At 49.8% G+C, this 13,485-nt stretch overlaps 1 protein-coding gene across 2 annotated transcripts; it reads left to right on the top strand.

Moving 5' to 3' along the window:
- Window positions 1-344: 344 nt before the first annotated feature.
- PPP1R3B (protein phosphatase 1 regulatory subunit 3B) lies at window positions 345-6,746 on the top strand. Of its 2 annotated transcripts, none has more exons than XM_071742907.1 (2): window positions 345-433; window positions 3,288-6,746. In XM_071742907.1, exons 1-2 carry the CDS (start codon window positions 420-422, stop codon window positions 4,177-4,179), a joined length of 906 nt encoding a protein of 301 aa, XP_071599008.1. In that variant the 5' UTR covers window positions 345-419; the 3' UTR covers window positions 4,180-6,746. The 2 variants fall into 2 exon arrangements, with proteins under 2 accessions (XP_071599008.1, XP_071599009.1); XM_071742908.1 differs by lacking the exon at window positions 345-433 and adding an exon at window positions 616-895.
- The last annotated feature ends 6,739 nt before the right edge of the window (window positions 6,747-13,485 follow it).

Raw genomic sequence — 13,485 nt, 5'->3', positions numbered from 1 at the left:
CCAGACGGGGATGGCACCGCTCACTCTTCCCTCCTTTATTGCGAGGAAGGAGAAGCAAATGGATTTGTTACCCCTACATACAGCAGAGCCCCTCAACAGCCTCCGCTCTATCCCCAGAGCTGTTTTTAAGCAGTGAGCCCGCTAGCCGAGGCCTCGCTGCGCAGCCGCCCCTGAGGCAGAAGCTGGCAGGGCCGCGCACTCCCCCTCCCGCTGCCCCCCGGGGTGGCGGCCCTCAGCCCCGCGCGTGCCGGCCAGGCGGCCGCTTATTGGCTGCCGCTCCGCGCTGGGGGCGCGCTGATTGGCTGCGGCGCGGGCAGGCCGGGCGGGCGGGGCGGGGCGGGGCGGGACGCGCAGCTTAAGGCGCCGGGTCGGGGCTACACCCGCGGTGTCGGCGACGACGAGCTGGGGGGTTCGGCCCGATGCACTGTGCCAGGTATGGTCCCGGGGGGTCGTGGCTTCACACCGCTACCGCCTTTCGGCTTGCCCTAGTCTCTGCTCTCCCTCGACCCCCTCCCCGCGTTGCGGTGCCGCAGCTCCCTCGGGTGCACGGGAGCGGTACCAGCGCTCCCCGCTGCGGTGCTGCTTATCGATGGGGATGGGAATGTGGATGGGCCCCTCTGGGTTTGGCTGCACGGCTGAGCCCGGGGCGGTAGCGGGGAGGAGCCCCTGGGCTGGGCTCGCCGAGGGTGTTGTGGAGCTGGGGCTTGGCTCGGGTTTGCAGCGGTGCTTGTGCTGGAGGCTGGGCCGGAGCAGGGATGGCGTCCCCCGGGCCTCGGGGGGAGCTGGGTTGTGCCTTCCGAGCTGCTCGGCCTTTGCTGAGCTGGGGAGGGGGCAGAAAACCCTGAGCGCTGCTTCGTCTGGCAGCCTCTCCCGTCTGAACACCTCTGGCTTCGACGTGGGTTACACGTCGAGGCCTCGGCTAGTGGGCTGGCTGCTCAAAAACAGTCCTGGGGACAGGGCGGAGGCTGTTGGGGGGCTTTGGTGTATATAGGGGTAACAAATTCATTTGCTCTGATCTGCTTCTCCTTCCTAGAAATAAAGGAGGGAAGAGTGAGCAGTGCTATCCCCGTCTGGAGAGGGCAAAGCTGCGGGGGGGTGTCTAGGGGCAGAATCTCAGTCTGTCCCCTTCCTTCAGAGGGGAAGGGGAGAGGAGTCAGCACCTTTAGCTGTGAAGGGCTGCCTGCCTTGCACTGCGTGCCTCCTAGGGCTCCCTTTCCTGCATGAGCTCCTCAAAACTACTTCCCTGCTCCCACCTTCGAACCATCTGAAGTTCAAGATGGCCAACATTCCCTGAAAAGAAAACCTCCTGCTGTAGTGGGAGGTGGGCATCAGCAGGCTCTCAAGAGCAAGACATAGGTGGGGTATCAAAGGAGCTGGAAAAGCTTGTAAAAGCAGACAGGTCAGCTTAATAATAGGTACAAAACCCTTTTTTGATAGTTATTATCTTGGAAAAAAGTTGCAAGTAATGCAAATCAGGCCGGGTATTTCATGTCTTTTGGTTTTATAAATGGTGAATAACCAAGGCTTACTAAGAAACCTGAGTTCTCAGCTCTTAGGGGAATTCAGTTGAATAAATTTCCCTGGGAAAAGATGCAATGCGAGTGGAACTGGACCAAGTCAGAGAGAAGCATTGGAAGCTGCATTAATTTAATGGAGGAAATGACCTATATAAAGTGTGCGTGAATAAAAACTTGGCAAAAGCAGGTAGAGAAGAGCAGATCAGTGTTAGACAGGTGGGTCTGCTGTCTGTCTTGTTCAGCTGCCCTTGAGCTGGCAGAAGGTGTTAGCTGGTAGGTGTGCTGGGAAGTGAGCCTCAGCACATGTGCTCTGAATAAACAGATGCTGAATGGGCGCTGTGAAAGCCTGCTCAGAGCTGCAGTGCTGGCATTGCAGGGTGGGCAATGAAACCACCAAATTGGAGAGCACAGCTTTTTCTTGGCACAGGGGCAAGCAGTCTAAGTCCTAGAGGTGCTGTGTGTGGCTTTGGTGGCCGGAGCTCTGGCGGCATCACGTGTCTGGTGGCCGCTGCTGGCCCGTCCTGCCCTGTGTGGTGCAAGCAGCTTTGGAGCCTGGTCGGCAGCCAAACAGGAGATTTTTATTAAGGGAATACTGTGCTTAGGGTCAGCCGCAATGCAGTTGACATAAGGGGGGGGGGTTTATGTGTGTCGTAAATCTCTCTAGCTGTTTATCCAGAGCCAGGCCAAAGAGACTCTGCCCAGAGCATCCAGCCTAACCTCAGTGTAAGTGGGTGTGATGGATATGGTGTTCTGGAAGCTAACTGGCTCCAGGGGTAAATCCAGGGCTACATCTGGCAAGGTGCCAGGTGGGAGCTGCTCGAGAGGGGCTGTGCTACATCCCTGGAGGAATGGGCTGGGCTCTGGAGGAGGAGGAGGGTCAGATGGCCTCTGCTTTCTGGAGGAAGGACTCGTTTCCAAAGGCTTGGTCACCCTTAGGTGGGTGAGTTGTGTTTGTCAGAGGCTATATGTGAGTTTCCCAGGGGCTCAGCACAAGCACTGTGGATGCTTGAAGTGCAAACTGCACTGGAGTAAAACCTGAGGGCCATCTGGCTTGACATCTATTTTGAAGTGTAGTAGAGGGAAGAAAATGGCTCCTCCGTAGGTGGAGACCAGTGTTGGCAAGTCTCTACCTTCCTGCTGTATCAGACTGCTGCTATCCTTACAATACCACTTGCAGGCATTTTAGGTGAAACAGTCCTGGGAAACAATGAGCACGGTATGTGGCTCAGCCAAATGAGTGCTTTTTAGCCTAGTAAATCCTACACATTTGGGGCTTTACGCAAGGTGTGGCTAGTTGTGTACAGCAGCTCGTGACAAACCTGAATTCTTACTGCCACAAAGGCATGGGGTGAATGCAGCAGGAATACTGCTTTATATGTAGCATTGAGATTTGATAATATCTGGGTTGGTGGACATCAGCGGGACTGAGCTGTGGACTTTGGTTAAGAAATCCTCTGGGGTCTCCTATTGTTAGTCTCATAGGGCAGTGCCTGCATGTGTCTTCAAACGGCGACCCTGTCCCTATACCAATTTGAAGAAATCTTGTTCAGGAGCACACAACAGGCTTTGGTCCTGCTGCACCACAGTTCTCACTGTGTCTGTAAGTTACACCAGGCAAGTACTTGCCTTTAATTAAGCTGGAGGGATTTGCAGCGTTGATCAAATTTCTTTGGGATGGCTAGGGAGGGAGAAGCAGTGTAGCAATTGTCTGACAGAAGTCGTATTAAAATGCTTTTCCAACATCAACTGACCCTTCTTTTCATCTTCCAGAGTATTAGACTATTTTCCTCACAAACAAGCAATGGCTGTGGATGTAGCAATGCAGCTGTACCTGTGCTCTCCACCCTTGCGAAGAGAGAAGTGTGCCTGCAAAATTGCTCCAAAGCCAAGCAAGCCCCTGAGGCCCTGCATCCAGCTGAGCAGCAAGACTGTGCTGAATGGATCAGAAGAGGCAGCAAACTCTTTCACACACAACAAAGTAAAGAAGAGGGTGTCATTTGCAGACAGCAGAGGCTTCGCTCTGACGATGGTGAAGGTGTTCTCAGAGTTTGAAGATCCGCTAGATATTCCTTTCAACATCACTGAGCTGATAGACAACATCGTGGGTCTGACAACAGTGGAGAAGGACAGATTTGTCCTGGATTTTGTTCAGCCCTCCGTGGACTACCTGGACTTCAGAAACCGCCTCCAGACGGACTGTGTCTGCCTTGAAAACTGTGTGCTAAAGGAGAGATCCATTGTGGGAACTGTGAAGGTGAAGAACATCGCTTTTGAAAAGACTGTGAAGATCAGGATGACGTTTGACACCTGGAAAAACTTTGTAGATTACCCATGCAAATATGTCAAGGATACGTATGGAGGGTCAGATCGGGACACTTTTTCCTTTGACATCAGCTTCCCTGAGGTAATTCAGTCCCACGAAAGAGTCGAGTTTGCCATCTCCTTTGAGTGCAATGGGCACGTGTACTGGGACAGCAACAAGGGCACTAATTACAGGATCATACGGCCAGAACTGAAGTCTGCCCAGGAAGCCATCCATCCCCCACAGGGCCCTGACTTTGCCAGTGCCTTTGACCAGTTTGGGAGCCCTCTCTGCTCCTATGGCCTCTTTGCTGAGTGGCCCAGCTATTCAGGCTATGAGAAGCTGGGGCCTTACTACTGACCCAAGGACCAAGTCTTACCTGACTTAACTGTTGCTGGCGTGTCCACAGGCCTGGGAGCCCATCTGAACCTGAGGTGTAAGGAAGGGGAGAAGTATGGCTCCATGCAGCTCTGCATAAGCCTTCCAGCAAAACCAGATGTGCAGCACTCTGCTGGCAGTGGGCTTATAGTCAGGGAAGCATTTCTGGCTGCTGCCAGAGCTGCCTTCCCTGCCAAAACTAGGATAACTGGTGCTCTGGATGCTCAAAGGACCAGGAGCAACAACAGCTCCTATTATGTCTCTTCAGTGCTGCTACTCCTTCTGTGAAGCTGCTAGTCTCCAGAGAAACACTACAGTGCTTATATTGTGTGTCCAAGCTATGTAGTGGTGGCTGGTTTGTATTGCTTGCCTAGTGTTAAAAGGCTTTTTCAAAATATGTTGTAGTATTGTATTTTTAGTGGGCTGTATTTGAGCTGCAGGGTTCTCCTTGCAAAGCTGGCCTGTGCCTGATGGGGAAAGGAGCCTTGCACCTGAGCTGGTAGTGTGAGGGCCTTCCTACTGCAGGTAAAAGGGTGTTTTGGAAATGAAAATGCAACTGCAAAGACAGGAAATGCGACCCTACAGCCTGCTGTATTAGGAGACGTATGTGCCTGTGGGAGAGGATCTGATATGCTTAGTCACCAGTTGTTGTATCAGCTGATCTTGAAAAACTCTTGTTATACACTTGTTACCAAAAATAGAGATTAGCTGTGTGGTGCTTGTAACACAGCCGTGGGTTGACAGCCCTGACTGCCTTCTTCAAAACCTTCATGTTTCTTTGCCATATGAGATTAATTTTTTTTTTCCTCTTGATGGACACCTGAAGTCAGAGGTTGGCCATGCTGGGCCCTGAAAATGCAGTTCTTCCTCCTGTGGACTGTAAAACAGGGTTTAGTCCAGCTGGGGCCCAGAGTCCTGAGCAGGAGGCTGTGCCTGGGTGTTCTGGGAGGTAAATGCAAAGGGACCACTTGGCTACTCTGTGCTGTGTCCTTGGAAAGGTGACTCTTGGGTACCTACTGTGGTAGAAGTGCCTTGACTGAGAAAGGGGTGGTATGTGTGATCCCAGCCATGGTTTGGGATGAACAGGCTTTGGAAATTGCATGGATTTTAAAAATCTCCTAAAGGCTTGTTACTGTGTGCCACGGACTGCTTGGCAGCTAAAGGTGTGAGGATGCTGTACATTGACATGCTGGGCTTCCCTTGCTGCTGTAGCAGTAGCTGCCATTCCAGCCTGTAAATGCCCAAACTTGACATCTTTGTGTCCATAAGAAGCTGCTAACCCCACCTGTGCAAAGAGCTAGTTATGATAGGTGGGGTTATCCTGACACCACTCCTGGGTGTGAAACAAATCACAGATGTGAGCCATCCCTGCCTCCAAAAAGGTGGCTTTGTCTCCTGGGCCTGTGCTGAGGTGAGGTGGCCAGTTTGTGCAGTGCCAAACAGCCTCATGAAGCTTCTTGCTTGCTAGTTGAGCAGAATAACTTTATCCCTCAGCTCAAAGGGAGAGTGCTGAATAGTTTGTAGAAATAGAGGTCAAGGGAATCTTTATTTTTATAGTGCATAAGCTTTATATAATTTTTTGGGTGCCTATAACAGCCTATGGATGGGCTGGAGAGAAGCAATGGGCTAGACTACTTAACATTTTAAACCTAGTTTTTAATTCTGGAGACTACCATGTGGAATACTTACAAGCTGTTTTACCCTAACCTAGAAGGGATCCTATGATCACAGTTCAACACTGAAAGGGACAAGAGCTTGCAGAAAAGTAGCTAGCCTTCAACTCCTGCTTTTTCAAAACCCAACAGCAATGCATATCACCACTTTGCTTGATCACTTAGTTGAGGTGGGAAGTCTGCTTGCTAGCCCAGAGCTCATCAGGCTTGGTTCTTCTGTTCAAACAGGTTTCTGAGTCAGCAGTTACCACCTGCATCTGGTCTCTCTTGAAGGGACTGTTGCCTAGCTTGGCTGGAACCTGGTTTTAAACATAAAGCAAGTCTGAGTGACACCTATTTTTTTTTTTTTTTTTTTTGAGTTTATGGTGTTAATGCTATAAGACACTGACCGTAGAAAAGTTGTGTTCTCCTGGCATGTTCTCATGCCTAGGGAGAGCATTTTGTGAGCTGAAACAAGGCATGTATGTCTGGGGTGCTGTGGAGGGTGGTATCTCCTTATGGGGCCTGTTTGTTTTCAGGTTGTGCAGGGGGTGTGCTTAGGGAGGAACATGGAAGATAAGCTAGAAGAGCAATGCCATAAGTAGAAGCTAGGCTGGGAAATGACTAGTCAAATAGCAGTTTAAAAATACTACTTGTGGCCTTTCCCCTTTTCCCTTTTTCCTTTGCCAATGTGAACATAGAAGTGGGGGGTTGCTCTCCTCACTCTGTGCCTGAAAGTGCCTTGTGGGGTGTTTTTGCATGTTTGTTTTTAAAAGATATTTTTGTACACAACACTCAAGTGGAAAATGCACTTTATAAATTGCCATGTAATGCCTCTTTTAAAAATTTGGTTTTGTTTTTATCCGATTGTTAAAATAAAGGTGGAACGAAATGTTAGCTCTGTATCTTGCCATCTTATTTAAACACCTACGGGGCTGGGGAGGTGGAGACAAGACCAGGTTCCTGCAGGTGGCCCTTGGCAAGGAGGAGGACATCTCTGCAGTGGGCTCCCTTGCCTGAAATGGGGCATGAGCTGCCTGTGCCTGCTGCCTTCCTGCCTGCAAGGATGTAGCCACGGGAAGGAGGAGAGGAGCCAGGCCCTTGTCTCCCTGCTCTGAAATATCTCCACTAACCACTGTGTTCCCGAGCTGCTTTTCACTCTTCCCCTGCTTGTAGTGCCAGGAAGAGCCTTTTTAGGTTTTTCTGCATTTATTTTAGTCCTTTCCCCAACCTGGCTTTATCTGGGATCAGTGCTCTCTCTCTGCCTGGGTACTGGGGTGTGATGGATGCTAGGCTAAGCCTTGGAGGTTCAGGCTCTTTTCTTACACCAGGATGGAGTGAAAGTTAGACCCTTTTTCTCAGACTAATAAAAAGCACCAGCAGGAAAAGTTCTTCGCAGGCAATAACTCTGGTGTAAGTGCCAGCTGGGGCTGGTTTCAGGCTTTGACCTGGCTTTGACCATAAAGTCCAGGTGTTGGTGATGCCCTGAAGGTGTTTGCATTTCAAACAATCAGCTCTGCTGAGCTGGTGGCTTTTGCCACTTACAGATAAGAAAGGGAACCGCGCCTGCTGAAGTGGGGGGAAGTTCCATGTGAGAGATGAGTGGGCAAGAGATAAAACCCTGCATGTAATCCCCTGCCTGACAGCAGTTATGCTGTGAGAAATAGCATAAAGCAAAGGGCTTCACTTTCTTGGCAACCATTTGCTACTTTTTCTCCCCAGATTCTTACCTCCACATCTAGTCAACTGTGTTAAGCTCCATTAAAAATGCAGACAGGAAAAAAAACATTTTTAAAAGCTATTTGTGTCTTCCCTGCCCCAGCACATCCCCAGGTGACTTGAGTGGCTTGCTCTGGGCTGCTTTCACATCTGAACACTGGCCCAAGCTCCTGAATGAGACAACTGCAATGAGCTTATCTCCCATAACAAATTCATAGCCAAAACCCCTGCGTGACCACGGTTTTTGTTTAAAGGATAAGAAAATGCAAGCCTGTTGACATGCATGGAAATGTGCAAGTATTAGAAGGGCCAAGAGAGCTCTTGGGTTTCTGTCCTAATGTCCAGATGTTACTTGCTAGAGGATACAGGCATTGGAATTACTGCATTTATAAAGCAGGTGTGATTGTGCACTTGATGTTTAATATAGATTGATTTCTTAGATTTCTTCTGGCTCCTGGCATCCTTCCCCCTACCCCAGCCTCTGCTCTAAGGTTCCCAAACCTCTGTGTCTGTAGAATTTTTGGTGCCACCAAAAATTATCTCACTGGCAGAAATAGATGAGCTAGGATGTCACATTCACCTTGGCTTTGGAGGTTCAGGTTTCCTGAATCTGTGCTCCATGGACAGACCTGTAAAAAGGGAGGGGAGCAGTGTTCCCCTGGTCCATATCCAGTGCCCCCTCCCCTTGGTCCAGGGATGCTGCCCTACAGGGGAGCAGCTTTGCTGAACCACTGCCACCACAGCAGCCTCATCCAGAGCACTCTGGGTGGCAAGTCTTGAATGCAGTGAAAAAGGCAGAACGTGGGCTCTCTACAACCAGATCCTGGCAGAACAGGGTTAAAACTGTTTCAGAAGTTTGCTAAAAGTAGATCTAAGCATCCCAGGAGGAGTGCAGGTGAGTTTGCTCTCTTCCCATTCTCATCCTTGCCCAGAGGGTCTTTGCTGGGGAGTATGGGCTGCCAGAGTTTATCTCCAGCCTTGTCCAGCTTCCAGAGCATGGCTAGTGATGGATTGAAAAAGTTCACTTTTGGAGGCTTCTCACATATTGAAGAAAGTCCTTGAGTTCAGGTTTCAACACATGCTTAGCTCAGGGCCCCTTTTCAATCTGAAACTGAGGCTCTGTTGCTAATTAAGCACCAGACAGCTGTTTGATCAGAGAACAGCTGGAATGCAGGAGCCTGAATGTGGGGAGGTGATGAGCAAAAACTTAGGAATACCAAGAGAGGTTGGGCAGCTCGGCTGGCTCTAAACTATGGCAATAAAATGTATTTATATCCTTGTCTCTTTTCCATGGGGCTAGGCTTCAAACCAGCTGGTCCAGCCCAGCAAGGTTCTGCCACACTGCCCAGCCTGTCTTTGTCCTCCCCCTTGGAAAGGTACCATGCCAGACAGTTAGCTGTCTTTAAAGACCTGTTACTGACATTTACACAAAGCTTCAAAAAAAGAAAAAGAGTGTCTTTGTTAAAAAATAATTGCAGTTGGCATGTTCCTTACGTACAGATAAGTCAGAGCAGTCACCAAGTTAAGTACTTTGGCTCCTGGAACAGGGATACAGGAAAGTCCTTCCAGCTCATGCATTAGTTACAGATACTCTCTCTGCTTTGATGCTGCTGGGCAGTCCTGGGGTGGGGGGCATGGAAGACTCAAGCTTCATAACCCAGGAGAAATATGCTCAAAAGGGTTTAAGAAGAGGATGAAATATTCAGGCTACCTCCCTAAATGCTTTCACAGCTTCCAGCTTTTTCTAGTGTGGGGGTCATCTGGAGACCATGGATCTTGAGACCATGGGGATGTCTTTATACTTGATGGATCCTAGAAAAGTTAAGGTAAGGAGAGGTCTCCAGGAGTCTGCTCCAGGCAGGACCACTCTGGCAGGTAGGTGAGGTCACTCAAGGGCTCATCCATGTGGGTGCTGATGAACTCAGTGATAGAGATGCCACTACATCTTTGTGCCCTGTCCCAGGGCTGCACTGCTTTCCTGGGAAGAAGACAGCCTCAGGAATCAAAGGAGCTCTGAGAAATGTCACAGTCTTACCAAAATACTCTATTTGTTCCAGCTTTTGGCCAGATTCAGAACATAGGGATGTGAGGGCTTAGGGACATGGCTTAGTGGTGGACTTAGCAGTCCTAGGTTAATTAACATAGCAGTGCTAGGTTAATGGTTAGACTTGATGATCTTAAAGGTCTTTTCTATGAGGGGACAAGCTAAGTGGCCACAGAAAAAAATACCTCAGGCATGGCAAGTCCTAACCCATGTGTAGTTTGGGGCAAGGGAGCAGCTGTTATTTGCATACAGCAAGGTCCTTGCCACTCCCAAAGGCATCCTGCAGTAAAAGGTAGAGCCATATTCCAGTACAATTGCTGGAAAAGCCTGCTTCCAAGAGCTGAAGATCTAAACTAACCTGCAGTCTGTCTTCTAATGACCCCCACCAAGGTCAATCTGAATGAACCAGACCAGTTTCCTTCCCAGCACCCAATATTCAGCAGTGGGGAACTCACGATCTCCCGGGCCTGCTTTTCATCTTTCTGGTCCCTGCCAGAGCAACACTGGAGCATTATCAGCAGCAGTGAAATCACCTCAGTGTTTGTGTGGTGACACTCCAGTGCTATGGAGACAGGCACTTTTATAGGAAGAAAGGCAGTAGTCCCCTCCAGCTCCCCTCAGGGTTTTATGGCCATTCCCCTTTCACACACTGTTCCTCTGGACACCTGGCAGGTGCTGCTTTTCCTGCATCCCCCTGCTTGCTATGAGTTCACCTGAATGTGTCCCTGATGGTGTCACAAGCCAGGGCTGCAGGTAGCTATAGGTGATGTGGTGACAAAAGCCACATGCAGCACCTTCACTCAGTCACTGGGGTAGGAGATGTTGGCACAGGTCTCCCTCTTGGGCTGAGGACTGCCACAGCCCAGCTGTACTTTCTCTAAGAAGCCATCTCCAAGCAGATCAACTCACAATAGGAGGCAAACTAAAAATAAATAAATCTATTGAACCTTCCACTCCTCTGTGGTGGCTTCTGCAGGAGAAGAACCTCGGAGACCAGAACAATTATGGTCTGAATGCTTTATAGCCATGCAACCAATTATACCAGGCACATACTAACTTTTAACTTGGTGGTCAACAAAATTTCTTAGACAACCAATGAATCTACACACAAATCTTTCAGGGTTTCTAAATGCCCTGCAGTAACAGCCCAGTGATGGTAAACAGTGAGCCATAAAGCCAGCAGGGATGCACTCACTGGGGGTTCAGAGCAGGATGACAGCATTTTAGTCATTCTTCCTTTTTTTAGTTTTAATGCTACTGCAAGGAAACACTGCTTTTGCTCAGGCAAGCTGTCTGGTGAGTGTTATTTCTGCTCAGAGGTGTTCTGTTTTAGTCTAAAGTGGAGTCTTTATTAACAGAGCAGTACAAAAGGTTTTTGTCATTACTTACCTGCATCAATCTGGATTTAGTATTTAACCACTTACCTCAACAAATAAAGGCACTGCACACATGAAACCCACATCAGTCTCAGGGTTGCTCAGGATCCTAAGAACCCAAAGCTCTCTTAGAGACTGGGTGCCATGTGAGACGGCTCCAGCTGGAAACTCAGGATCACTTTGGAGAAGCTGAGAAAGAAAGCAGAGTTACTGCCTTCTGGAATCAGAGCAATTTGTGCTAGAGCAAGGAAAGAAGATGCCTTGTCTTGGTCTCAGGAATGCCTGCAGGATGCAGCTGTGCCCTGGGTGAGGGGACCAGGAGCTTGCATTGTCTGTCTTCCTCTGGCACACTGGCAGCAAAGAGCAACCCAGCTGTGCTGGGAAAATCCCACCCTTGGCCCTACAGTGACATGCTGGGAAAGCTGTACACCCAGCCAGCTCTGCCCCTTGCCTCTCCTCTCCTCTTCCTGCAGTAATTTCTCAGGATGAGGGACCCTGGCTCCTTCAGCACCTCTTGGCTCACACGGCCACGGGATACAGAGGTGGCTCAGCAAGGGCCCCTCACCACTTGCCCTCAGCTCCCTTGCCAAGGAAGCCAGAGCCCCTGCTCTGGACATCACACAGGGAAGGCACAGAAATTCATATCATCAATCACTGAGCTTACACTAAAACCACAGTGTGCCTTTCTAAGCCTGTAGGAAGAATCAGCTGGTTACATGAAACCTACATCTGTTGCTATCATGCTACCTGCAGGTCTACCCCCAGGTCTGCCCACCCCTTTCCCTGCCAGATCAGGTCTTGGGTAATACAGAAGCAACACTGTCTGCTTCTCCTCAGGAATGGCCCTTGTCCCAAGAGCAGAGCACGGAGCTGCCTGTCACTAGCACCAGCCAGATGTGGCAAAATAGCCTTTCTCATAAAGATGGTTCCCTAGACAGATTTGTGGGTGCCAAGATAGAGGTGAGGAAGTTCTGGCTCCATGAACCAACCTTGCAATATCCATATAAGCCCCCTCCCAAGCCAAAAATTGTGATTTGGCTTTAGGTCATCTCAATCAAGCTAAATACCTTATGTAAGGCTATAGATGGGCTACACTCCTCCCAAAGAGACGGTGGAGCCCAGGTCACTGGGAGGTGGCAGGGCCAGGCCATCTCTGACTCCTGTTGTAGAGAACAGAGGCTGGGACAAGTCCCTTTAGCTGAGTTACACACTTAGGCATCAGAAATGCTCACTTCTCTCGCCTGCTGCCTGCTGGAAGAGCTAAGTCCATGAAAACTGCAGCTGGAATATGTCAGCTTGGGAAAATCCTGCCTCGTGGTTGGATGTCTGGGATGCAAGTGTGGCAGCATCCCCGCACACCATGCCAAGCTGAGCCAGCACAGGCTCTCAGGTTCCCTCTGGCTTAATACAGGAAAGCTCACTCAGCATTAAAGCACTGCTCAGACCCACAGAAGGTTCAGTTGCACAGTCGCCACACTGCAGGTGGTGCAGCTCCTTTGAACACCCCTAAGCTACCTGTTAACTTGAGCCAAGCTTTTCTTGGAGGTGGGAAAGGGCTACAGGTCAGCCCTGACTGATCCTTGGACTTTTCTGCCTCAGTGGTCCCATTGCTGAAGGGAGACAGGACAGCATTCTGGTGCAGTTATTCATCTTTTCCTGCCATCATCCAGCTCCTTACAGCACAGCTCCCCAGTCATGAGGGGCATCTTACCCCAGTGTGGGCAGGAAAAGCGAGGGAGAAAGGAGGCCTCATCTCAGTTTTCTAATTAACAAAACGATAGATCTGCCAGAGTCTGGAGAAAGTGCCCATCTGGCAGGACACTGGAGCTCCTCCCTCAGGGAATTCACACTCTGACACTCCATCTGCCTGCTACAGAGAACACAGTTCCAGGATCGGCTGCGGGCAGGGAGGCTTCTGAGCCAGGTCTGTACAACTTCTTCTAAATAAGGCTCCACCCAGCTCTTGCTGCAGCCAAGCGAAAGCAAAGGCTCTTTTCTTCTGAAATACCCAGGAGGTCATAAGCTAACTCAGAGCTGTATTTTCAGCTCTGACGTTCCTTTTCAGCTCTGCTGCTTGTGTTTGTGCTTGGCTGCTTCTCCCTTCCCAAATTCCAGCAGTGGATTGCCTTTGTTTCCTTAACGATGTGAAGAAGTTTGGATATGGTCTTGCAGGGAAGGAGTGGAAGCAATTTATAGCATCTTGCACTCAAACCCATCTGAACCTGAACCAGTAGACAGATTATTCCAAGGTGCAGATGACCCAGCAAGTGTTGACCAAGGGGAGTTCCCAGTTGCAGTACAGACCCTGAGGGAAGAAAAGACTGGAAAATCTGAACCCTGAGGAGATGTCCAGAACAATCTTTTCTAGAGAGAGCCATCACTCAGAGGATAAACTGCTTGGTATGGAGCAACTCCACAGCTCAGCAGCCCAAGCTGTAAACACAGCCCCAGGGAACCAGACCACTCCAAACTGGTGGACTTATTGAACTGTGGGGAT

This window comes from Heliangelus exortis, chromosome 4, assembly GCF_036169615.1.
Source record: "Heliangelus exortis chromosome 4, bHelExo1.hap1, whole genome shotgun sequence".
Lineage (NCBI taxonomy): Eukaryota > Metazoa > Chordata > Aves > Apodiformes > Trochilidae > Heliangelus > Heliangelus exortis.
This window is presented reverse-complemented; position numbering and strand designations above follow the sequence as displayed.